This window comes from Odocoileus virginianus, chromosome 20 (assembly GCF_023699985.2).
Source record: "Odocoileus virginianus isolate 20LAN1187 ecotype Illinois chromosome 20, Ovbor_1.2, whole genome shotgun sequence".
Taxonomy (NCBI): Eukaryota; Metazoa; Chordata; class Mammalia; order Artiodactyla; family Cervidae; genus Odocoileus; species Odocoileus virginianus.
This window is the reverse complement of record NC_069693.1, coordinates 6,958,023-6,980,125: the sequence shown is the minus strand read 5'-3', so window position 1 is coordinate 6,980,125 and position 22,103 is coordinate 6,958,023. Positions and strand designations below refer to the sequence as shown.

The 22,103-nt window shown below is 55.3% G+C and overlaps 1 protein-coding gene across 2 annotated transcripts in view; it reads right to left on the bottom strand.

Annotated features, from left to right (window-relative positions):
- Positions 1-48: 48 nt before the first annotated feature.
- Positions 49-22,103, bottom strand: part of LIG1 (DNA ligase 1) — a 26,591-nt gene continuing 4,536 nt past the window's right edge. Inside the window, exons 4-28 of one of the 2 annotated variants that reach the window (XM_020888396.2) lie at positions 20,984-21,122; positions 19,563-19,689; positions 18,475-18,570; positions 16,896-17,003; positions 16,354-16,470; positions 16,062-16,137; positions 13,513-13,593; positions 13,160-13,216; positions 12,231-12,403; positions 11,427-11,593; positions 10,952-11,028; positions 10,112-10,203; positions 9,818-9,917; positions 9,127-9,212; positions 8,477-8,592; positions 7,400-7,495; positions 5,125-5,235; positions 4,528-4,599; positions 3,993-4,137; positions 3,749-3,831; positions 2,886-3,038; positions 2,723-2,776; positions 2,010-2,153; positions 451-543; positions 49-310 (exon numbers count right to left, since the gene is read on the bottom strand). In XM_020888396.2, the coding sequence (XP_020744055.2) occupies positions 227-310; positions 451-543; positions 2,010-2,153; positions 2,723-2,776; positions 2,886-3,038; positions 3,749-3,831; positions 3,993-4,137; positions 4,528-4,599; positions 5,125-5,235; positions 7,400-7,495; positions 8,477-8,592; positions 9,127-9,212; positions 9,818-9,917; positions 10,112-10,203; positions 10,952-11,028; positions 11,427-11,593; positions 12,231-12,403; positions 13,160-13,216; positions 13,513-13,593; positions 16,062-16,137; positions 16,354-16,470; positions 16,896-17,003; positions 18,475-18,570; positions 19,563-19,689; positions 20,984-21,122 (2,647 nt within the window). In that variant the 3' untranslated portion in view covers positions 49-226. The remainder of the gene's footprint in view (positions 311-450; positions 544-2,009; positions 2,154-2,722; positions 2,777-2,885; positions 3,039-3,748; positions 3,832-3,992; positions 4,138-4,527; positions 4,600-5,124; positions 5,236-7,399; positions 7,496-8,476; positions 8,593-9,126; positions 9,213-9,817; positions 9,918-10,111; positions 10,204-10,951; positions 11,029-11,426; positions 11,594-12,230; positions 12,404-13,159; positions 13,217-13,512; positions 13,594-16,061; positions 16,138-16,353; positions 16,471-16,895; positions 17,004-18,474; positions 18,571-19,562; positions 19,690-20,983; positions 21,123-22,103) is intronic. The other variant, XM_070450621.1, reaches the window with a different exon arrangement.

The window sequence follows — 22,103 nt, the reverse complement described above, 5'->3', positions numbered from 1 at the left end:
GTGAACTGTTAAGGCCATACCCCCAGAGCCCAGCAAGGACACAGAGCAGGTGTTCAATTATTATTTATTGAAAAAAAATGACCGAACCCCAGACCCCCACTGAAACCATCCCCTCACACACACCTGACTTTCAAATCCCACGTGCGCAGGGCAACACCAGCGTGCAGAGCACTAGCAGCCACACCCCCGACCCCGTTGCGCCCAGCCCCCCGGGCCAGCAGGAACTCTAGTAGAACTCTTCCTGCTCGGAGTCCGGCTCAGCACCCTGCTGGTTCTGAATCTGACTTTGCTTCCTGTACAGACCGGCCACCTGAGGTGAGAGGGTGGTGGTGGTGGAGTCAGAAGCCCCGGGGGGGCCCCACCTTCTTCCCGGCCAAATCAGCCCACAGCCCATGCTCTCCGAGAGGCTGGCCTGGCGAGGTGAGCCCACCCCTCTACCACGGGCCTCACCTGGGCACTGGTAGTGGCCTGCTCTGGCTTCTTGTCCTCACGGACACGAATAAACCGAGGGAAGCGGAGGGAGATCCCCTTCTCACTGTCCACCTGGGGGAGGCGTGGGGGAAGTGGTAAAGAGAGCAGGCAGAATTCCCCATCCAAGGTCTCCTCCCTGCTCCTGTGCCTCTGGGACTCAGTCTCCTGATCCATACAATGGGGCTAAGTGACGGGTCACTGTAAAAATCACATCAGGTAAATCGAGTGTTTGGGGCTGCACCAAGTGGCAGAAGAACTGGGGGCTGCTGAGGCTTCTGTTGCCATTATTATTAGGGTTGAAATGCCAGAGGGCACAGAGCCAGAGGCGGACTCTAAAACCAGACTTTGGGGTTCAAATCCCGACTCCCAACTCAGAAGCCAAGTGAACCTGGGCATTAGGCACCCTGGGACTCGCTTTTCCCATCTGTTAAATGGGAAGGTTGGTGTTTTTCTGAGGATGAGTGTGAACAAGTGCTGTGCCTGCTTCACTTAGGTGTGTGATAAATGCTGCTCCCATTGCTTGCTACCAGGGAACCCTGACTGCCCCAGGTGAAGGAGTGAGAAATTTCAAGAAGGAAACGAGGTAACAAGTATATAAGCTTTGCCTTTAAGTGGAAGTCTGCTGCTAAGCAGAAATGCGCATGCCAGATTTTGAAGGGTCAGAAGAAATCCCAAAGGGAGTGCACTTTTAAAGTTTCCTGTTCTTCAGTTAACTAGACTTCAATTTTAAAAAATTATATTTCCTGTTCTTTGGAAGGAGGATGCTAAGAGCTGCCCTAGTGCTGGTCGGTGGCAGGGAGTGGGGGTCCCCCGGGACACAGACCCTTTGGCAGGCGTGGAGAATGGAATCACTAGTGAGAGAAGTTAGCCAAGGAACATTAAAACCTGGAACGTGAAAACGAATTACCGTTGATCAAGAAACAGTAGTTTCTTTTTCTCATAAATGGTCAGCAGGAAGTATCCTAAGTTTTTACTGAAAAGAACTGTTTTCAAAAATTACTTAAGAGCTGAATGTGAGACTGATATTTAAGAAAGTGATTTAAAAAAAAAAAAAAGTGATACAAATGCGGGCTTCCCCGATGGCTGAGCAGGTAAAGAATCCACCTGCAGGGCAGGAGACAGGTTCCACTCCATGGACAGAGGAGCCTGGCACGCTGCAGTCCATGGGGCCGCAGAGTCGGATACGATTAGTGACTAAACAAAACTAACTGAATCACTCTGCCCTACACCTGAAACTAACAGAACTTTGTAAATCAACTATACTCCAATAAGAACATAAAATTAAAGACAGAAAATGTAAAAATTTGAAAGTCAAAGAAATCAATTTCATTGTTTTCTACTCCTGCGGAATTTTTCTTTTTCTTTTTTTTAATGAGACTGATATCATTGTCTGAAACCCAAATAAAACGCCAGCTCCGGTCTCCCGAAGCATCACCCCGGAAGCACAGACACGGGCCCCAGAATCCCCTCCCACTGCTCTCCTGCCACTCAGCTAGGATTCTCTCGGAGGGTCTCCTCAGGGTCCCCCAGTTACTCACCAGGCCCCGGGCCGCAGGGTAGATGGGGGACAGGGAGAGGTCTGCGCACTTCACCTCCCACACGTCGCTGGGGTCCAGCCAGTGGTCGGGGGCCACTGCGCCGTCGGCCCGGACATAGGAGCGAGGGGTGGGCAGCACTAAGGCCTGCAGCCGGTGCGAGAAGGGGGAGAGAGTCTTGGATCTAAGTCAAGGATGAGGGCTGGGGGAGGGAGGGCAGTAAGGAAAGAGGGAGAAGATGGGGAAGGGGAGACACAGACACCCCTCAAATTAAAATGCTGGCAGGGGCGAGGGGTGATGAAAGAAACGGGAGGAGGAAGAAATGAAGACCCTGGGAGCCAAGACAAGAAATTAAAGGCAGAGAGAGAGAGACAGGAGCAGTGACCCAGAGACGGGAGTCAGAGACCAAGAGAGACAGAACCAAGACGGGGACACAGAGATCAGAGACATGAACACGCAGGAAGCCAGAGCGCGCCCCAGACGCCTGGCACCAGGACGGCGGACACCCCACAACGAAGGGCTGCGCTGGCATTCCGAGGGTGGACCCGGGGAGCCAACAACACGCCCGGCCCTGAGTGCGGCAGATAGGGCTCCCTGATGGCGTCTCTGCCCGGAGCTGGCGGGGCTGGGACTGGGACTTGGACGTGCTGGGCTCCCCTGGCCAAGGAGCAGGGTCCCCAGAGGACGGGGACCCTGAGCGGGTGGGGAGGGCTCACCTGGAGCCTCTGGTGGTGCTCTTCCAGCTCCTCGTCACTGAAGCCAGTTCCGAGCTGTGAGGACGACAGGGGTCAGTAGCTCTGCTTCCCCCCAGCTCCCGCGGGCCCAGGATGAGCCGGGTCTGCTCCTCTCTGCCCCCCGCCTCCAGGGTCCACCCGGCACCTTGCAGATGGCCTGGAACTCCTCGCTCTCCTCATCGTACGAGGCCAGCAGGAAGCCCCCGTACCGGCCGGCCCGTTTCCCCTTGCCCAGGTAGGCACCAATCACTACAAGGTCCAGGGTGTCGCCCACACCCTCGAGGTAGTCCTTCTTCAGCTGTGGGGAGGGAGGGCCAGAGATGAGGGTGGGGAGTCAGGTGTGGACCCCACTGCTGGTGTGGGGGGGGGGCTGGGTAAGAAGACCCAGGACAGACACTGGGAGGAGAGCGGATGAGGGACAGGTTTCTCGGCTAAAAGGCTGATGAGAAAGGGGCCACTCTGATTAGAGGAGGAGGGGAGATGGAGGGGATGGGTAAGATGGGGAGACTTCGGGGGGTCACCCCAGATCCCCCCTTCCTTCAGTATGCAGGGACATTCCACTGCTTCACAGGGAGAACATTTATCCACTCATTCCATAAACTAAATTAAGTGCCAACTATGTGCCAGGCAGGAGCTTGTTCCTACCCCAGGGCCTTTGCACTTGCTGTGGCCCTGCCCCCGACTTTACCCTACTCGTTACTCCCCATCTCTATCCCATCTGCATCCTGGCTGACCTCCTGACGGAAGGCAAGAACAGAGAGCTCCCCAGGCTCCCTCATCTCGCCATCTGGGGCACCCAGACAGGCAGTTCTCCACCAGCCCTTGGTGAATTTGCTCACGGGGAGCAGTGAGGGCCGCAGGGCCGAGGTGGCTGCTGCGGGAGGTGGGAGGGAAAGAGCAAAGGGCTCCAGAGCTCGAAAGGGGTGAGGTGGGGATGGGGCACAGAAGCTCAGGTGGCTTCTGGGCCCCAAGCTCAGCGGGTAGGTGGGGTAAGGGGGTGGGCAGCACCTTGAGCCAGTTGTGTGACCGCTTGGCGATCTCGTAGGTGGCGTCCACGTCCAGGGTCTTCACCATCAGCCCCTCGCAGGAGTCTAGGGACCACAGGAGGGCCACGTGAAACCCTGGCTCACAGCCTCGCCGCAGCCGTGGGCGGGACTCTGGTCCAGTCGTCTAGGGTGGGGCGGGGTGGGTGCAGATCACGGAGCGGGGAGGGACAGTGTGGAGGGGCACAGACCTCGCGGGACGCCCTCACCTTTCACCGACTGCTCCAGGAACTCGGCAATCTGCTCCATGTCCTTGGTGTCCAGGGAGGTGGCAAAGACGAACTCACCCTCTGTCTCCACGAAGTTCTCCCGGAGCAGCTGCCGGCGTCGGGACAGGGGCTCACGTACCAGGGACTGCGGGGCGGGATGAGAGAGACGGACGTCACCATGAAAATAAAGAGGAAAAGCCCAACTTCGGGCAAAGCAGGAAGCAGGTGGGTCACAGGTCACCCTGTGGCTGATGGAGATGAGTGTGAAACAGGGCGTCAGTTTACATTTTAGGCAATGCTCTAGTGTCTGGCTTAATAGAGGCTGGATTCTCACATCTGCTCCTGCCCTCAGGCTGCAGTAGGTTGTTCTGGTTGCAGGACCGTCACACAGATGGGGAGGTGGAAAGGGGAGGCCTCAGGGGCCACACTTTGAGAGCCGCTGCCCAAGTGTGACCTCCCAGCTCAGCCCGCTGGTTCCCAGGTTTACATACCCCCTTCATCCCCCGACCACCCGAGACACAATGCCGGAACTCACCTCTCCGTTGAGGTAGATGAGATCGAAAGCATACAGACACACCTGCACCTGGATCTCTGCCGCATCCACCTCCTGTGTTGGGGCAGGATGGAGACCCGGAGTGGGGGATGGGGAAAGGTGAGATGGAGGTGGGTGGGTCCCTGGGTCCCCTCCCATCACGCCCGAGGCAGACACCCAGTCACCTGCCACTCTCCCCTTCTCCCAGCCAAAAGGTTGCATGCCTATAAGCACAGCGATGATGCCAGCCACTGGCACTGAATTATGATAGCAACCATCTCATTCCTCTCTGCTAGTTATTTGCTTGCCCAGCCTGCTCACAACTAGTGGGATGACATGACAATTCTGGCCAATGAGAGTAAAGAAGTTTTCTGGGGTGCAGGTTGAGGGAGCTCCTGGAACAGATCTTTCATAATAAGAAAAGAACCCTTCCCTCCTTCCTACTTGGCATGCTGGGATAAGAACATGATGGCTGGAGCTGTAGCAGCCACATTGTAAAAGGCTGAAAGAACTACATTCCAATTGACAACTCTGTCTGTCTGGGACAGGGCAGGATTGGGTGGAAGATGACGGCAGGTGCTGGAGTGGGGCAGAGGTTACCTTGCGTTTGCGGGTGGTGAGCACTTGGAATGGCTGGATCTGCTTCTTTTCCCGGTCCCAAGCTACAGCTTCTGTGTCCAGGATGAAGGATGTGACAGATGGGAGTTTAATCTGAGAGGTGAAAGGGGAAAACCCAGAGCTCACGAGAGGTGGTGGATGAGGCCAAAAGACAGATGGAGAGAAACCAGTTTCTTTCCCTTCTACATGGGGAAGATCCAATGACAAAGTGATGCCAGCCTTAGAGACACGTGTAAACAGACCCCTTCTGGTCCCCACTGAGAGGGGGAAAAAACTAGGTTTTCTGAGGACTTACTATGTGGTCCCACAAGCTGGAAACCCAGGAGCCTTTGTTATCTTCCTCTTCTGACCACTTTACATTCAATTCAGCCGTGAACTTGTCCATTTTCTCTCTGAAACCTCTAAGTCGTCCATTTGCCACCACCTCGCCAAGCCCAGTCCAGCCTAAGCCACAGCATCCTACCAGTCCCCCTGCTCCTGCACTGACTCTGTCCAATACACTCTCCTCACAGCAGCCAGGCTGCTCTCAGCAAACCTCACGTCTGCTCGGTGCTCACCCCTGCTGAAAACACACGGCTCCCCAGAGCTTTGGAACCTCGCCTCGGCCAGCCCCCGCACCCCTTCACCTCACCTAGCCCCTCAGACTCACTCTCTGCACCCCCACACACAAACCTTCCTGGTTCTGGAATGGACTGTGCCCCTCCAACCACAGGGCCTTTGCACATGCTCTGAACTTGAGCATCTGCATGGCTCCCAGGGCCATCCGCACTGTATCCTGGGCTGTGTTTTGTGACGGTCCTGACACCAAGGCTAGGTCTTATTCTGTTAAAGGCTCACAGGACGCTGGACCTTTTCTTCAGAGCCTGATCTCTGAGTACACTCAGAGGCAACAGCAGGGCTCTGATGAAGACCTGCCTGCTCTGCCGTCTGGGTTAAAGTCGCTGCCTCCAGCACAGGGCTCAGCACAGAGCAGACGCCCAGTAAACACTTGAATGAATGGGTGACAGAAGCCAGATCTCACCGACCCTGTACTGTGACCGCTTACATGAAGCTCTAGCACAGGCAAGACGAATTTATACCAACGAAAAAGGCAGATCAGTGGTTGTTGCCACAGGAGATGGATGGTGGGGGTGGGGAGAGGGGCCTGCCTGGCGTGGGGCACAAGCAAACTCTCCTGGAGTGATAAAAACATGGAAATGTTTTATATGTTGATTATGTGGCTGGGTGACCTTGTCCAAACTCTTCAAACTCTATACATAAAATCAACCTTTTATGGAAACTACACCTTAAGTTGGTTTTAAAAATAAACAGCACCTAGCACATCACAGGAGCTCAATTAATGCTTGCGTTGTGCTGTCCCTCTGTCCTCGCTGCTCTAGGAAAGAACAAACGTCCTCAGTAATTACGGAAGGCTGCTCCCCTGTGGGCTTCCCTGGTGGTTCAGTGGTAAAGAATCCGCCTGGACTGGGGTTCAATCCCTGTGTCAGAAGATCTCTTGGAGAAGGAAATGGCAACCCACTCCAGTCTTTTTGTCTGGGAAATCCCATGGATGGAAGGGCCTGGCAGGCTACAGTCTATGGGGTCACAAAGAGTTGGACACGACTTAGCAACTGAACAATGACAAAGTCCTGTTTGACTGAGATCTCCTAAAGTAGGTGCAAATGGCCCTTGGGAGCAGAGACAGCCTGGCTCCAGGGCCCTAGAGATCGATCCCTATTTACAGACTGTGCAGCCAACGTGCAGGCTTCATGCCAAACCCTCTCCCCGTCAGAGCATGATCCTGCCTTTCCCAGCCTTGGCTGCACCAGTGCCCGTGACCCGGTACTGCACAGGGGACCCCCAAGCCTCAGTCAGCCGGGGTTGATGGGAGGTGCCCAGAAAAGTGCTAACTTTCCTCATGGGAGGGGACAGCAGCTAGAATCCCTTTCCCATCTGTCTTTCTGTCTAGAAGTGTGGCGGCTACCTGAAGACCAAGGGGCCAGGCATTGGGATGAAAAGGCAGTGAGCAGAGGACAGCAGACCCAGCTGGGTTCGGGAAGACCTTGGTCCTCAGCTGAGCCAGCCCATGGCCACCCGCCTTCAGATTTAATGGGGGAAAAAAAAAATCTGCAGGTGTTCTATTATCTATAACCCAACACACTCCAATCTCCTTCCAATCACGCCCGCTGCACTGGGCCGGCCTGGCTGGCCCTCCACTCTCCGCTCCCCTACCAGCATCCCCCAGACCCCCCAGGTGGAGCCGGCGGCAGGAGCTCACCTTGGGGATGCGGCTGATGATGTCGGGGTACCTTCCGGTATTGTCCTCCTGATTTCTGCTGAAGATCTTCACCTCCCCGCCTTCCAGAACGTGGATCTGCCACCGTGGGGGAGGGGAGAGGGACTCAGAGACGGGCCTACCCCCGGGAGCCCCGACTTTCTCTTCTTGACCCCACTTCCATGGGCAGGAGGTTCCAGAAGCTCTGCAGGAGGAACTGAGGCAGAGACCTGAGTGAATCCTCTCCTGGGTTCAGAGAGCACCTCCGAGGCCTGTCTGTGGAGCCCCTGCCACCTCGTCTTCATCTCCAGTCCACACCCTCCTCTCCCGGCTAGCAAAGGTGCTTTGGGGGGGGGGGGGCGGGGTGTTGATTTGTCTGGATGTTGTGGTGCTGTAAATAACATTCTTGTTTTTTATGATTTAAATGTATTCATTTTAATATGTCTGGATCACAGTCCTTGAGCAGAACTATATTATGTGCCACAGCAGCAGCAACGTGTATATTACCCCAAGAAATAGTAGTATATATGTGTATAACGTGACTTCAAATATACATGTGTGTAAGTAGCTATCGCTATCTTAAGTCACTTTACTGATTTTCTGCTCAGCACTGTATTGCGAAGATCCATCTATGCTGAGTCTATCGAATCTACTGTGTGCAGCCTATACCATAGGATGGCGCCCACCGAGCTCGCTTACCTGTCCCCAGGTGAGACCAGGGAGCGGCCCCCACTCCCCCCAGGACAGAAGAGCCACCACAAGTATCCTCACAGCCCAGACCAAGGCCGTCTCCGGCCCTGGGAGCCGGGACACACGTCCAGGTAACCTGAGGGGGACGCAGGGCACCTGTTACATTAACACGCCCACCGGCAGGGCACAAGTGCAGCCCACGCTTGGGCTCCCACTGCCGTGGGTCTGGACTCTGATGACGTTACCTAGTAAGATCTGTTTTCAGAGGAGCCAATCAGGTGGCTATTATCACACCACACCACACCACTGCCCTGAGGGCCGTGCGCGACCAGATGAGGAGTCATGGCGAGCCCGGCCGGCCCTGAGCTTGGGTCTGAGGGACCCCCTTACCTGTGCCCTCTGCCCATCATATTTGTACTCGCAGGTGAAAGCTGCCTCTTCAAAGCGCTTCAGGACCTCGCTGACACCCCGGGTGGGGTGGGCCAACATTGGTTTCAGGGGAACCCCTGGGAGGGGAGGAGAGTGAATTCAGATAGAGTTTACTGGGGGTGGGCGGGGTCGAGACTGCTAATTGCACTCAGAAGCGATGCAAGCAACACCTGGGTTCTGTCATCACAGAGTCTGGTCGCCCCCTTCTCGAAAACTAAAACAGAAACGCCAGCAGTCTCTGGTCACACATATTAGAGCGACAGCCTTGGGATGACGACGTGAAGACAGAAGGAACTTGGGTGAGTGAGCCCTGGAGCGCGGCGCGGCCCTTCCCCTGCCGCCTGCCCCCCTCCGGGTCCTTCCATATACAGGAGAAGGAGATGCTGTCTGTCTGCCGCACTGCCTCTCGGTATCTCGGTACAGCAGCTCCAACACAGAAGCGGGAACTCCATGGAGACAAAGCACGGCTCGGGACAGGGGTGCTCTCTGAGCAGAGGGCCCTGTGCTGGCCACCCCGGGGGACGGAGGGAGGGGAGCCCGATGGCATCCAGCCTGGGGCGAGGCCGTGGATGGACGGCGAGGGGCGGGAGGGACCTCCCAGAGGCAAGTACCTGGGCTCAGCCTACAGTGCTCCCGGAGCCGCTCCAGGCCGTGTTCCAGCAGAGCGGGGACGATCCGGTCCAGGTCAGGCACCTCGCTGGGGCAGGGGCAAGAACAAGGCGGGCGGGGGTGTCCTTCTAGAGCCCTGTTCGCTGGCTGCGAGACCCACCACTGCCTGCCTGTCGCCCCTTCCCAGGGCCGGCTCCTGCCTCCCTCAACTCCCCTTGTCGACCCGTCTGTCGTGGTCCTTCATGTTTCTTCCAGGCCGGCCTCCACCTCCCAAGACTCCAGTTTAACTGGTCTGGGGCCGGCCTGAGAGCGACAGTCTGCAGGTCTCCACGCAGGGGCAGAGTCCTCTCCATGACCGTCACGACCCTCACAGTGTGCCCGTCACCAGGCCCCGTCTGGGTTTCTCGTGGCCTTTCCACACGCACAGTCCTGCTTGGAACTCAGAAGCCTCTGCCTGCTTCTCTCCTTGGCTGTCAGGATCTCCGCCTCTCCCCGTCCCTGTGTCCCTGACCCCCCACTGTTGGCCGCCTCCCTGATCTTTGTCACCTCCCCGTGCCCAGAGCCCGTATCATCTGGATCCCCACCCAGGGCTCTGTCGCCAGCCCCATGAGGGTTATGGATGCTTGCTGGCTGCTGGCCCCTCCCAAGTCACCCACGCCCCCCGGGCTCCCCTGCCGGGCCCCCAGGTCTCACCAGAAGGTCTGCTTCAGGATCATGCCTTGCTCCTCCAGCCACGTCTTTCTGGCTTCTGCTGTCTTGCCCTTCCCGGCATCCACCAAGGTGGGGGGGCATTCTAGGATGAACCCCAGAGGAAGGGGCTTTGGGATGGGCCCGACCCCCCTCAGCCACCCCCGGGTCCACAGTGGGTGCTGGTGAAAGGCTCCTCAGGGAACGGGGCCTGGAGGGGCAGAGGAACCAGGTGGGGGTGGGGGTCAGGTGGCCAGGTTAACGCGAGTGGTGGGCGTGGGGCCAGCCACTGGGGCTCACCTTGACCGGGGGGCGTGAGGCTCACAGCCTGGGCGAGGGCCGCCAGCACCGACTGCTCGGCCAGCCCGAGGCGCAGCCGTCCACTCAGGGCTCTGGGGGGACAGCGGGTAATGGGGGTGGGCCTGTTGAGCCCTTTGCTCCTCCCTCCTCCAGTCTCCCCACCGCGACCCTCTCCTCTAAACCAGAGCAGCCTCCAGAGCTGGAAGGGACCCGCGATCACACAGCCCCACTTGACAGAGGAGGAAACGGAGGCTGGCCATGAAGCGTCACGACCGCGGGCAGTGACTGCGGGCAGAACTAGGGGCCTCGCAAGGTCTCCGTCTCTCTCCTCAGCTGCCCTCTGACAAAGCAGAGATGGTGGAACCAGGGCACAGCCAGGCCTGGAACAGCCTGCCCCAGGGTGCCAGGTATGATGGCCAAGAACCTGTCCCCGCACGGGCCCTGCTTGAGCCAGCGATCTCGGGCAGGAGGGTGCACCTCCTGTGCCTCCATCTCCCCTTCTCTAAACGGGGGGAGGATCACAGCACCCCCCACCCCCACCCCCCCCCGAGCTGCAGGGAGGAGCTCATGGCAGAAAGCGCGAGGCATAGGCCAGGGCACCCAAGAAACATCCCAGTGATAGCGGCAGGCAAAGGCTCCCACGCAGGCCAGGGCAGACATCACTAATCGACTGCAGCACACTTCACCCACGAGCCCAGCCTTTTCCAGCCAGCACTGCTGAGAAGAGGAGCGCCTGGGCTCCGTGCCCAGCTCACAGTGCTCCCATCCGAGGGTGGTCAGGGCATCAGCAGTGATGCGCCTGCCAGCCCTCCTTCCCGCCTCACAGGCCCACACCCTCACCTGGCAATGAAACGCGCCTCTGAGTGACGGCAGGCCACAAAGAGGCCTTTGATGACATCTATCTTTTTGGTTGTGGACTGGAGAGAAGGGGGCAGGGCGGTCAGTAACGGGGCTGAAGGGAGGGGCGCCATCCTCGCTGCCTGGGGAGCTGCCACCCTTGGAGACCTGCCCACCTCCCACACCTGCTCCCCAGTCCCACCGCCCGGAGCGCAGAGAACAGTTAGAAGCTGGCTCTCCTTCTGGCCTCCCACCCCGGCTCTGCTCAGCAGGTGTTCATGGAGCCCCACGCCCGCACTACATCGGGGCTGTGGTCTCAGGAGGAGGGTCCCGCAGTCTTGAAAGCAGCAAGAGGAGAGAAGCTCTGATCCCAAAAGCAGGAAGGACCGAGGCGACCCAGCCCTGAGCAATCGAACCAGAGCCTTCCGGGTCCCCAGGAGGAGAGGGTCTGGGGAGGGCCAGCCGCCCGCCCACTCACAGCGCTGCCTGCCAGCTGCGCGATGTCCCGGAACTTGGCGAAGACGCTGGCGGCGGTGAGTGCGGGCGGGGGCAGCACGAGCCTCTGGGTGCTGCGGCTGCTCTCGGCCACCAGCCCCACATCACCCTTCTCGGCCACCTCGGCCCGGACGGACTCCAGCTGCCGACCTTGTGGGGGAGAGGGATCGGGGGCTGAGCGCCAGGAGGGGTGTGGCCGCCGGACTCCCCTCTCCAGAAGCCGGGATGATGAGCCCGTCTACACTAGAGGGGTCGTCTGGGGCGGCACCATCAGTATGGAGATGGGATTTAAAGCCCTGGATCTCGGCCCCGACTTCCTCCCTGGCCTCCTGGTTTCCTGTCCGTCCTCCACAGCGGTCCAGAAGTGACCCTGCCTGGGACCTTTCCACGGCTCCCCGACACCCGCACAGTAAACAGAGCACCCCAGGCCCTGGGCAGGCAGGCCCCGCCCACTCGGCCAGCCTCTCCCGGTCACTGCTGGGCCCGCCCACAACTGCACTCTGTCCCCAGCTCCCCTCATGGCTCTGCTGGTCAAAGCCCTTAAGGACCTCTGCAACCTCCATGAGCCCCGACCCTCGGCCTTGCTCTGTGCCTGCAGCCTCCCCCTCTCCCACCTGCTCTGGGTGCAGTGCTGGTCCTGATCCCCACCCCCCCCACCATCTGGCCCCTCCGCTCTCAGCCTGTCAGTGGTCCCTTCCCAGTCCCTCCCCATCATCTCCTGGCCTCTCCATGGCCTCCCTGGAAGCCCCTCCCACCCGGCCCGGGGCATCCACCACCCGCGCCTCACCCGTGGCCTGGGCCACTGCCTTGAGGAGGATGCCCTCTCCGATGCCGAGCTCCAGGCCCTGCTGGGGCGGCCCCAGGCGGTTGAGGCTCAGGTAGAGGACGGGCAGGAGGTCGGCAGGTGACAGGGCCACCACGGAGCGCAGCAGGTTGCTCAGCGTCTCCACCATCCGGAGCCTGGAGGAGGGGATGGGGGTGAGAACACGTGACATTTCAAGGTCACACTGGGGTAAGGGAGCATGGTGATAAATGCAGGAAGAGAGACGACAAGAAGGCTCCCAGCCAGCACCCTCGGGCGTGTGACCCGAGCCACAGGGGCTGTCACAGGCTGCTGGTGGGAGAGGAACCCCATCTGACAACGAGGAAGGGGACGATCATCTACAGGAAGTAACAGCTGATGCGTATGGACTGTTTTCCGGGTGCCAGGCATTGGTATTAAACCTTCAAAGTGCTCTCTGACTCCCTGAATTCTCACAGCTGCCTTGAGCTAGATATTATTTCATTTTACAAGTGAAAAAACTGAGGCACAAAAGACTATGTAACTTGCCAAGGTCACAGAGCTAGTGAGTATCAGGCTGAGATAGGTTCTCACTACAAACAAGACGTGGGTTTTCTCTAACACTGAGGATCGGGAGTATCAGCCAGGCTGCAGGTACTCTTGGTTACTTGAGCTTAGTATCCAGTTCCTTCCGCCAGGCCTGTCTCCCCATGCCAGGGATCACGGGTCACCCTCCTGTCTTGCTCTGACCAACAAACCAGGCAGAAACAATGGCCTGTGGCCGCTCTTGTGGCCAGACCTGTGGTCTCGTGTGTGAGGGTGCAGCTGAGCCAGGAGGGGGTTAAGAGGATTAAACAGCTGGAGGCACAGCCAGCGCCACTGGGACAGAACCAGGAGAGGCCCCCCGGCCCCGGCCAGGCGGTCTGGTTAATTACCGAGCAGAGACCTCCTCAATCTTCTCGAACGCCCGGGCCACAGCCAGATAAGGGACCCTGGGGGAGGAGAAGGAAAACAGGAGCATGTGTACACCCCCACTGCCCCCCGCCCAGCCCCCTGCCCCCACACGCCTCCCGGTGACCTGCTGATCCCCAGGTGCTCGCACATGTCCTGTCTGACTCCTGCCTGGGGTTCTCTCTCTCCATCCCCTTCAGAGCGGCCAATGGTCTCCCCAAAACTGAGGGTTGTGTGGGGGGAAGGACTGGCAAATCTCTCATTGAAGCCTCCGGGGACAGGGCCTCCCGCAGTGCCAGGGACCAGAGGAAGGGTTCTGGGAAGGGCCACGCCTCACCTCTGGCCTGCCTTCCAGCAGGCATCTTCAATGGGATGGTAGTTGTTCTTGGCAGGATTGTAGCTTGGTGGGTCCAGGTGTCTGTGGAGGGAAAGGGGAGGCTGCAGGGTAGATGCCTGGGTCGAGGAGTGTGAGAGTTGGGGGTGAAAAACAAACAAGACCAAAAAGCAGAAGAGAATACATCATTTTAGGTATTAAAACATTTTTAAAACAAAAACCAAGTAGGGGGAGGAATCAGAAAGGCAGATGCTGCTTCAGAGGACAGTTGGGGAAGGCCAGAGGAGACATCCAGGCAGAATGATGTGAGGGGTTAGCAGAGTGGGGACCAGGGAGAAGAGTATTCTAGAGGGGAGCTGCAAGTGCAAAGGCCCTGAGGTAGGGACACGCCTGGCATGTTAGAGGAACAGGAAAGGGGTCAGTGTGGTTGAAGTGGAGCAGTGTGATCCGAATATTGTTCAGTTTAGTCGCTCAGTTGTGTCTGACTCTTTACGATCTCATGGACTGTAGCCCGCCAGGCTCCTCTGTCCATGGGGTTTCCCAGGCAAGAATACTGGAGTGGGTTGCCATTTCCTCCTCTGGGGGATCTTCCCAACCCAGGGATTGAACCCATGTCTCCTATACTGGCAGACGAATTCTTTACCACTGAGCCACTTGGGAAGCCCATGTTGTTCGGAGTCCACTCTGAGAGGCAAGGATCCCCCCAGCGCCTCTGGGTCAGACCCGCCCTAACTCTGGCTAGAACAGGAGGAAGGTGCAGTCCCTGGGTGCCCCAAGGAGCCAGGCACCGTGCTAAGGGCACTCCATCTGCTAGCAAATCAGTCCTGCAGGCAGGGACTCATCTATCCCACCTAGTCACATAAGGAAACTGGGCACAGAGTGGTTAAGTAGCTCACCCGAGGTCACACAGCTAGTAAGCAGCACAGTTCTGAGACTGTTCTAACCTTCTACATCATACGTGCCTCGGGAAATGCCTCACATCTACCCCGTCAGAGCCACCGCAGTCCAGACTCTGCAGTCACACTCATTTGGGTTAAAATCGCTGCTCCATCAGTGACCAGCTGTGTCCTGGTGAGGAAGCAATTTCCCTCTGAACCAACCGTATGATGGAGCTACCCAGAGTCCCTGCCCTGACACGTCCTGAGGTTAAGGAAGAAATTAGGGGGAGAGTTCCCTGTGCTTTGTGGGGAGCATTTTTACAACACTGACTCCCCAGCCTCAGACCTATGTCTCTGCCAAACATGGGGTGAGGGAGAAGACTGCCGACTATTTATAGCTCTTCAGCTGATCCTGTGCAGACAGGGCTGAGGATGGCTGAGCCGGACGGAGCACGCACAGTGAGTTGTATGGCCTCAGTATTTGGTAAGCGGTCACCCTCCTGGTTCTTCCTATTATATTACAAGGAGAAATGGCAGAGCTGAGGTGTAAGAAATTCTGCAGCCATGCTGCCTGGCTCAAATCCCAACTCTGCCACACTCATCTGTGGTCTAAGCAAGGCAATCAAAATTAATAACAACAGCTACTACTTGCCAAGTGTGGGCATGGCCAGACGTTAGTCTGCAAACCCTCAGGAGGAAACTGGCCCAGAAAGGCTAAGTCGCTTAGCCAAGGTCACACAGCTGACAAAGGTAGAGCTGGGATTTCCAAGCACTCCAGAGCACTCTCCTGCCTCCACGCCTCACTTTTCCCATCTGTGAAATGGGAGTCCCAAGAGAATCGATGCACAGGGTTGCTGTGAGGCTTCAATGCATCCAGATATGGAGGGCAGTGTCTGGTGATGGGCACACCGTTTACAATGGATAAAAGGGTGTGCTTTCTACCATTAACAAGTCTTCATATTAAAGGTGAGGAAATTGGAGGTCCTGACAGCTTGTCTGTCTCCTGCAGGCAGCCATCAGTGATCAGGTTGAGAACGGTGTAAGAAAAACGATCACAGTATCCCAAGAAGTAAAAATCAGGACGTAGTACTTCATGTCAGACACCAAGTTGGTGAGAGAAACTTACAAGTAATATAAGCACGGATGCGTGCCCAGAGGCACAACAGTGGTGCAGAAAAGAGGCCCGGCTTAGGAATCAGGGGAACTCCGCTTTCAGGCCTGGCCTTACCCCCACCCTCCCTGTGTGTTCCAGGGAAGATGACCTAGCTGCTCTGGGCTACTGGTTTCAATGCCTGTGATTTGGCTAAAACACCAGCTTCTGCACAGGCCTGCAGAGATGAAGTAAAAAGGCATAAAAGAAACCTTCTGGATGTGATTTCATACAGAGGAGGCTCAAGAAAAGGAGCCGACTGTTCCTACAGTGCAGTCACGTGCTGAAATGGGGCCATTTAATCTCACTAATAAGGTTCCGACTGGGGTACAAAGTTGTCATTAAGAACCCCAAATTTTTTATTAGAATAATTAAACCTGAATCACAAAATTCTAACACTGAAAGGATACTAGGTGATTACTGGTCTCCGTTTTGGAGGCCCACCTACAATCAGACCGGTGAGACCTGGGACTCACTGGCTTACTTTGTTTCATCTGCTGTTCTCTTAATGGATCCTGACTCACCCCTTGGTCTCGTCCTTTCTCAGAGCACCAGGTCCTTCTTCTTTCACTTCTTTTTTGACAGCTGGCTTCCGGGGGGCTGGGGAATGAAGCAGGGGAACAGTGGACCCTTTCTCCTTCCCACAGCCCCCAGCTCCCAAGAACTCTCCAGGTGGCATCGCCCCATGCTTGGGGCGGGAACACGGCAGAAGGGGCGAGTTAGGCCTTCTCACCCACGGGAAGGCCGAGCTCCTTAGAGCAAGACCCACCCACCTCTTCCCTGCACGGCCCTGCGAAGTGCGGGGCAGACACTCACAGAAGAAACTGCTGAGGGTCTTTGGTGCTTTGGGGGGCAGCTGAGCCTGGCCGTCCTCCTGTGGTTCCTGCTTCACCATCACCTCGGGCTCTGAAACGCTTTCTGGCGAGGACTCTGCTGAAAGTGAGAGAGGTCAGATGGTGATGCAAACTTTAAAAAAATGTCTTTTTTGGCCACAGGTATGTGGGACCTAGTTCCCTGACCAAGGATGGAACCCAGGCCCCCTGAATTGGGAGCACAGAGTCCCAGCCACTAGACCCCCCAGGGAAGTCCTCGGTGCCTATGATTTCTGAAAGATAACTTGTTGGAGGATGACCGGCTCTTTTTCCCCCACATGTGTGGAGAAAAACAACAATAAAAATAACAATAGTAACAAAACCTAAAGTTTCCCCTAGAATTTGCTTTCAGACAAGACATTGGAGAATCTTATTGAAGTCTTATCTAAGCCTTATTTACATTAACTGTCCTCCAAAGACATGTGACCCCCCCAAAAAAAAAACAGAGAGAGGGGGCCCCAGGGAGGAAGACGGTCAGACACTCACTGGTGGTCTTCTGGGGCTCAAGGGGCGTCGGGGGCTGGTCCCTGCCTTCTGCTTCTTCCTTGTTGCCCTCTTCAGGCTCTGGGAGGCTTTCTGTTGGTGTCTCTGCTTCTGATGACAGACAAAAAAGGTAGATGGCAAAAAATGTCACTGTGAACCCCTCCCTAAGGGCATTTGAATTCCCAAGACACTCTGCCCCGTTTTTTCTTTGCTGTGCTGACCACGCATGTGTGAAGTGATGGGAGGTGTGAGGGTTGGTCAGCCCTGGGCCACATGGGGACCTTGAGGGAAGCCAACCCCAATGCTTGCTTGTATAGCTAAGAAACGGGGAGGGTCAGGCTTTTCTTATAATTTTTGAATTATTGAATTATTGAATTTTTGAATTATTCATGGTGAAATAGAACTGGAAAGGGTTCAAAATGCCAATGATAACTTGTTAGTGATAAAAATAAAGCTTTTTTAAGCGGACTGAAAAAATAAAAAATCCCCACCTCCGGGGTAATAATAATAACTGCATCAACTGACTTAGGAATAATCTGTCTTAGCAGAAAGAAGTCATCCTCTGACCTGGCCCCCAAAACCCCTGGACACAGATAAGGGCTAAAACTGCATCATTTACAGTAAAATTTGTTACTGACTAAAAACTGCCAACCAAAAATCAGATCTCCACCAAATTCAGACCTTACCTGGAGAGGACAAACCCAATAAGGACCTCTTATTAAAACAAATGACGGTGACAAAGACTGATTATTATAATCTTGTAAAGGCCCCAAATGATCTGTGGACCAGATGTTTATGGCTGTATTTCCCAGGTAAGATATTTTACATTTTCAAGGCAAATGGGCTGGACACCGTGTGACCACTAGCTCAGGGCATTTCACTTGTCATTATTAGATCACATTCTTGGTAATTCATGACATAGCTTTCTGCAAAGCTGGGTACTCATGGGTGGTGTGGTAAAAACCAAGTATTACATGAAAATCAACATGAACAGAAAACAAGGACAGCAGTTTTCAACTGGACTCCAAGGTCTGAGCAACTGTGCAGTGCCCAGGAAACATCCTGTTAGAAACCAACTGTGATTATTTAGGAGTGAAAAATTATTTTTCTTTCCTTTCAATGCTATGTATATTATTTTCTCAAATGCCCAAGCTGCTAGAACATAAATAGTTGTTTGGACATAACTCGACAAATTGAACAGTAAAGCCCTTGGGGCAATGAGGCAGTTACTAAGACACTATGGGCCCTGGAAGTTTGTACACTTCTCTGCTTTTTGGCAAAACTTAAAAACAAATCATATAGAGGAAAATATTTTCCATACAAGAAAAAGAGAGAAAAATAGGAAACTGTATGAATTAAGATGGCCAAGCTAATGCATTCCAGAATGCTTTCATGACAAAATTCCCTGGGCGGCGGTGTGGGATTCTGACGGACACGTGTGGATTCCCAGCTGAAGTGTCAAATCAAGTGGGGTCCCCACACCCTGTCCTCCCAGACAGGCCCCCACCTTTCCAGATCCCACACACACGGAAACACAGAGTTAGCCTCTCCACTGCTTCCTCCCTCCCGACCAGGATCTCACCTTCTTCCTCCTTCTTCTTCTTAGTTTCTGGGTCCTCGTCCTCATCCTGCTCTTTCAGCACATCTTGAAATGTCCGTTTGGGAAGCTGCTTCCGGGCTGGAAAGACAAAGGGCTCAGTGTGGCCTCCTTGCTGGCCCACCGGACCTGCCACAGTGGGCTCAGACCCTCGTGGTGATGGCCCCTGAGAAGGCTCTGGGGCCCTGCCCTTCTCTGCCTGCCCCCCCCCCAGCCACCGCCCTGGTGCAGGCCTCATCCTTCAGGCTTCTGCTTCCTGGCCGTGTGACTGTGGCAGGTAGGTTCCTTCATCGTGGGAGCCAGCACCCGCCCTCCTCTCTGCCTCACCTCTCACCACACACTGTCCTCAAGCCCTCCCTGCTCCCCACATCACATCTCATTCTCAGAGACTCCGAGGTGTGTGGGATTCCCCCACCTGCTGTGCTGTTCCCACCCCGAGGCCTTCACATGTGCTTTTCATGGCAGCAACATTTCCCTGTCACCCTTTCTCAACAGAGCCGACCCAGACCAAGACCCTGATCCAAGACCCAGGCCAGACTGCCCCTCCCCTGGGCCCTGCCTCAATCCGCAGCTACCCCCGTGCGGGCTCGTCATTCCTTATAGCAGCATCGTCAGTGACACACACTGAGCCACATGTGTTGTCTTAAACTTTCCAGTGACTACACTGAGGAAAGGAAAAAGAACCAAGTGAATTTAAGTTTGGGTAATCTTGTTTACTTAACCCAGCATAACCAAAATATGATGATTCCAACATGTTTCAAATATTTAAAATCAGTATCATTCTTTTTCCTATGCTAGGTCTTCAATATCTGATGCACTTACAAGCACATCTCAACTGGGCACTGAATTTTCATCAGAAATACTTGATGTGTTTAGATTTCATACAATCTACCAGTGAGAAAGCCCAGAGAAGGGAAGTCATTTGCCCAAGGTCACAGAGTCAGGGGTTGGTGGAGCCATGCTCTTAAACACAATGCTAAGACCAGAGCTGTCAGGAGGATGGCTCAATGGTGGAGAAATCCACAGGTGGACAAAGACAGGCAGCTGAAACAGCATGGCCCGGGGGTCCTTACCCGTGCGACGCTTCGGGATCCCTGATGGGGAGACAACCGCTGGAGAGGGGTTGGAGCGGGAAGGGCTGCTCTCAGGCAGTATGACAGGACTGGGAGGTGAGGCCTGTGGAGAATCTGAAGCAGGCTTCTGGAAAGAGAGAGAAAGAGCAACTCCCGAGTTGGAGGAGGAAGGAGGCAGCACCCAGCTGTATCAGTTTCCAAACACTTGAGAGAACAGAGTGACTCAGCCCCAGCTCTGGCCTCTTACCTGGGCCATCACTCCACTCTATGTAGTTTCATGGACCCAGACTGTCCCTATTATGGACCATGGTAACAATTCTTTTTTGTTTCCCCTAAAGTGACAAGATCTTTGATTTTTAGCTAAGCATAATATGGCCCAACCAAAAAGTGGTGGCTCAGATGGTAAAGAATTTGCCTGCAATGCGGGAGACTTTGCAGGTCCCCGGAGGAGGGCATGGCAACCCACTCCAGTATTCTTGCCTGGAGAAACCCCATGGACAGAGGAGCCTGGTGGGCTACTGTCCACGGGGTCGCAAAGAGCCAGACACGACTGAGCGACTAAGCACAGCACAGCACATAATATGGCCCAACCAAAAACTTCCCAGGCTCCCTTGCAGCTAGGTCAGAAGCCCCAGGTCTACCCGATCAATGTAAGGGCAAGTGGTTCAAATAACATTCACCTAAATGCAAGTGGAGTGCCCTGCTCTTCCCACTGGCTGAATGTGGGCATTCACTTGGACAACTTCATCTAAGGATGGTGAGCAACAATACAGAAGCAGAATACAGTCTGGGGCAGACTGAGCCTAGGAAAAGACAGATGACAAGAGGCGGCTCAAGAGAGGCCTTGGAGGCTCCATCAGGACTGTCTTTGTCCTGAGCTGGCAACCCCAGGGTTGGGGGGAGGGGAGAGCTGAAGACGGAAGTGGGGTGAGCAGTGGGGGAAACAGGATGTCCATTCACCATCGACAGACTGAGAAGTGCTGCACTTCGGATGTTATCTTGAGAGCAGACAACAGGCAAGAAATGACTTAAATGAGGGGAGCAAGTGAACCGATGCGCTTGGGGAAGATGGAAAGCCTTTGACTCCGTGGGTTCTGAACCCTTCCTCCACAGCAGGCATTCTCTCCCATCACCATGTAAATCAACTCATAGCACCTCCATGCCACCTGTGATGGGGGAAGCTACCCGGAGCTGCCCGAGCCACCTGAGGCTGCCTGCCAAGGCATCACCAGGGCAAGGAGCCACACCCAGGCCCCAGGGCAGAGGCGGGGTTAGGAGCACAGAAACCAGGCACAGCCACTGAACTCCTCTGCCCCCTGGGGCATCAGCTCCAGAATTTTCCTGAGTAGCTGCTGCACTCAGCTCCAAGGTCAAAGGGAATGAGGCATCTGGCAAGTGGGGGCAGGCTGCTGGGGCCCCACCTGGCTTCCGGGGGTAGTGGGGGCTTCCTCCTCCTCCTCCTCGCCCTCGCTGCCCAGGACCTGGGTCGCCTTCCTCCCCGGCCTCTTCACTGGAGAGTCGCCCTCGGACTCCACTCTATTCCGCTCCTTCAGCGCCACCCTGGAAAGTGAAAAAATGGAGGTTTTTCCAGCAGACAGTGGGGACGCTGCCCCCAGACTCTCCAGCAATTTCATTATGTTTCATTCCCTTCCTTGCCTTTCAAGCATGCAGTGAACATTTTCGAGAAGCCTCCTTGGCATATATATTTTTTTAGGCTATGTTGGGTCTTTGTTGCTTTTCTCTACTTGTGGTGCATGGGCTTCTCATTGCAGTGGCTTCTCTTGTTGCAGATGGGACCTAGGGTGCTCAAACTTAGTATGTTAGTTATGGCTTCCAGCCTCTATACTGCTCAGGCTCAGTAATTATGGCACATGGGCTCAGTTGCTCTGCAGCATGTGGGATCTCTCTGAAGCAAGGATTGAACCTGTGTCTCCTGCATTGGCAGGCAGATTCTTTACCACTGAGCCGCCAGGAAAGCCTTCAGCATATACCCTGAAATACCCATCTCCCTGTCCCACTTCTCTGGAGGGCTCCTGTGTGCCCACCCTGTGGTGGGCGATGCTGGAGGAACACATGAAGTCCCTACCGAGGGCAGACAATGGCCTCCAGTATTCCTTTGGAGACTTTCTTTCAGTCAGTCATGTAAGACCCTGATCCTCTAGGTAGGGACTACACTTCCCAGCAACATAAAAACAGAAAGGGTGGATCTCAAAGTCAGAAATGTTGATAAATCATGACCTGATCTTTATCACTTGCTGAGCATCTTTTATGAATCAGCCCTGTTCTGTAAGTTGTTAGTGTGTTAATGCATCAAGTCCACACTGAAAGCCTGATACAGATCATGATACCCCGTTACCCAGGAGGAAACTAGGCGCAGGAAGTGAAGTTACTCTCTCAGGGCCCCAAACTGGGAAGGTAAGCTAAATCTACCTTGAATGGTACAGGGACACGTTCTTCCCAAGAACTTATGACAAGAATGGTGGCAGAGAGAACACTGTTCTCTTCTCTTCAGAAGCAGCCAGTGGCAGGGTCCCTGCTTTG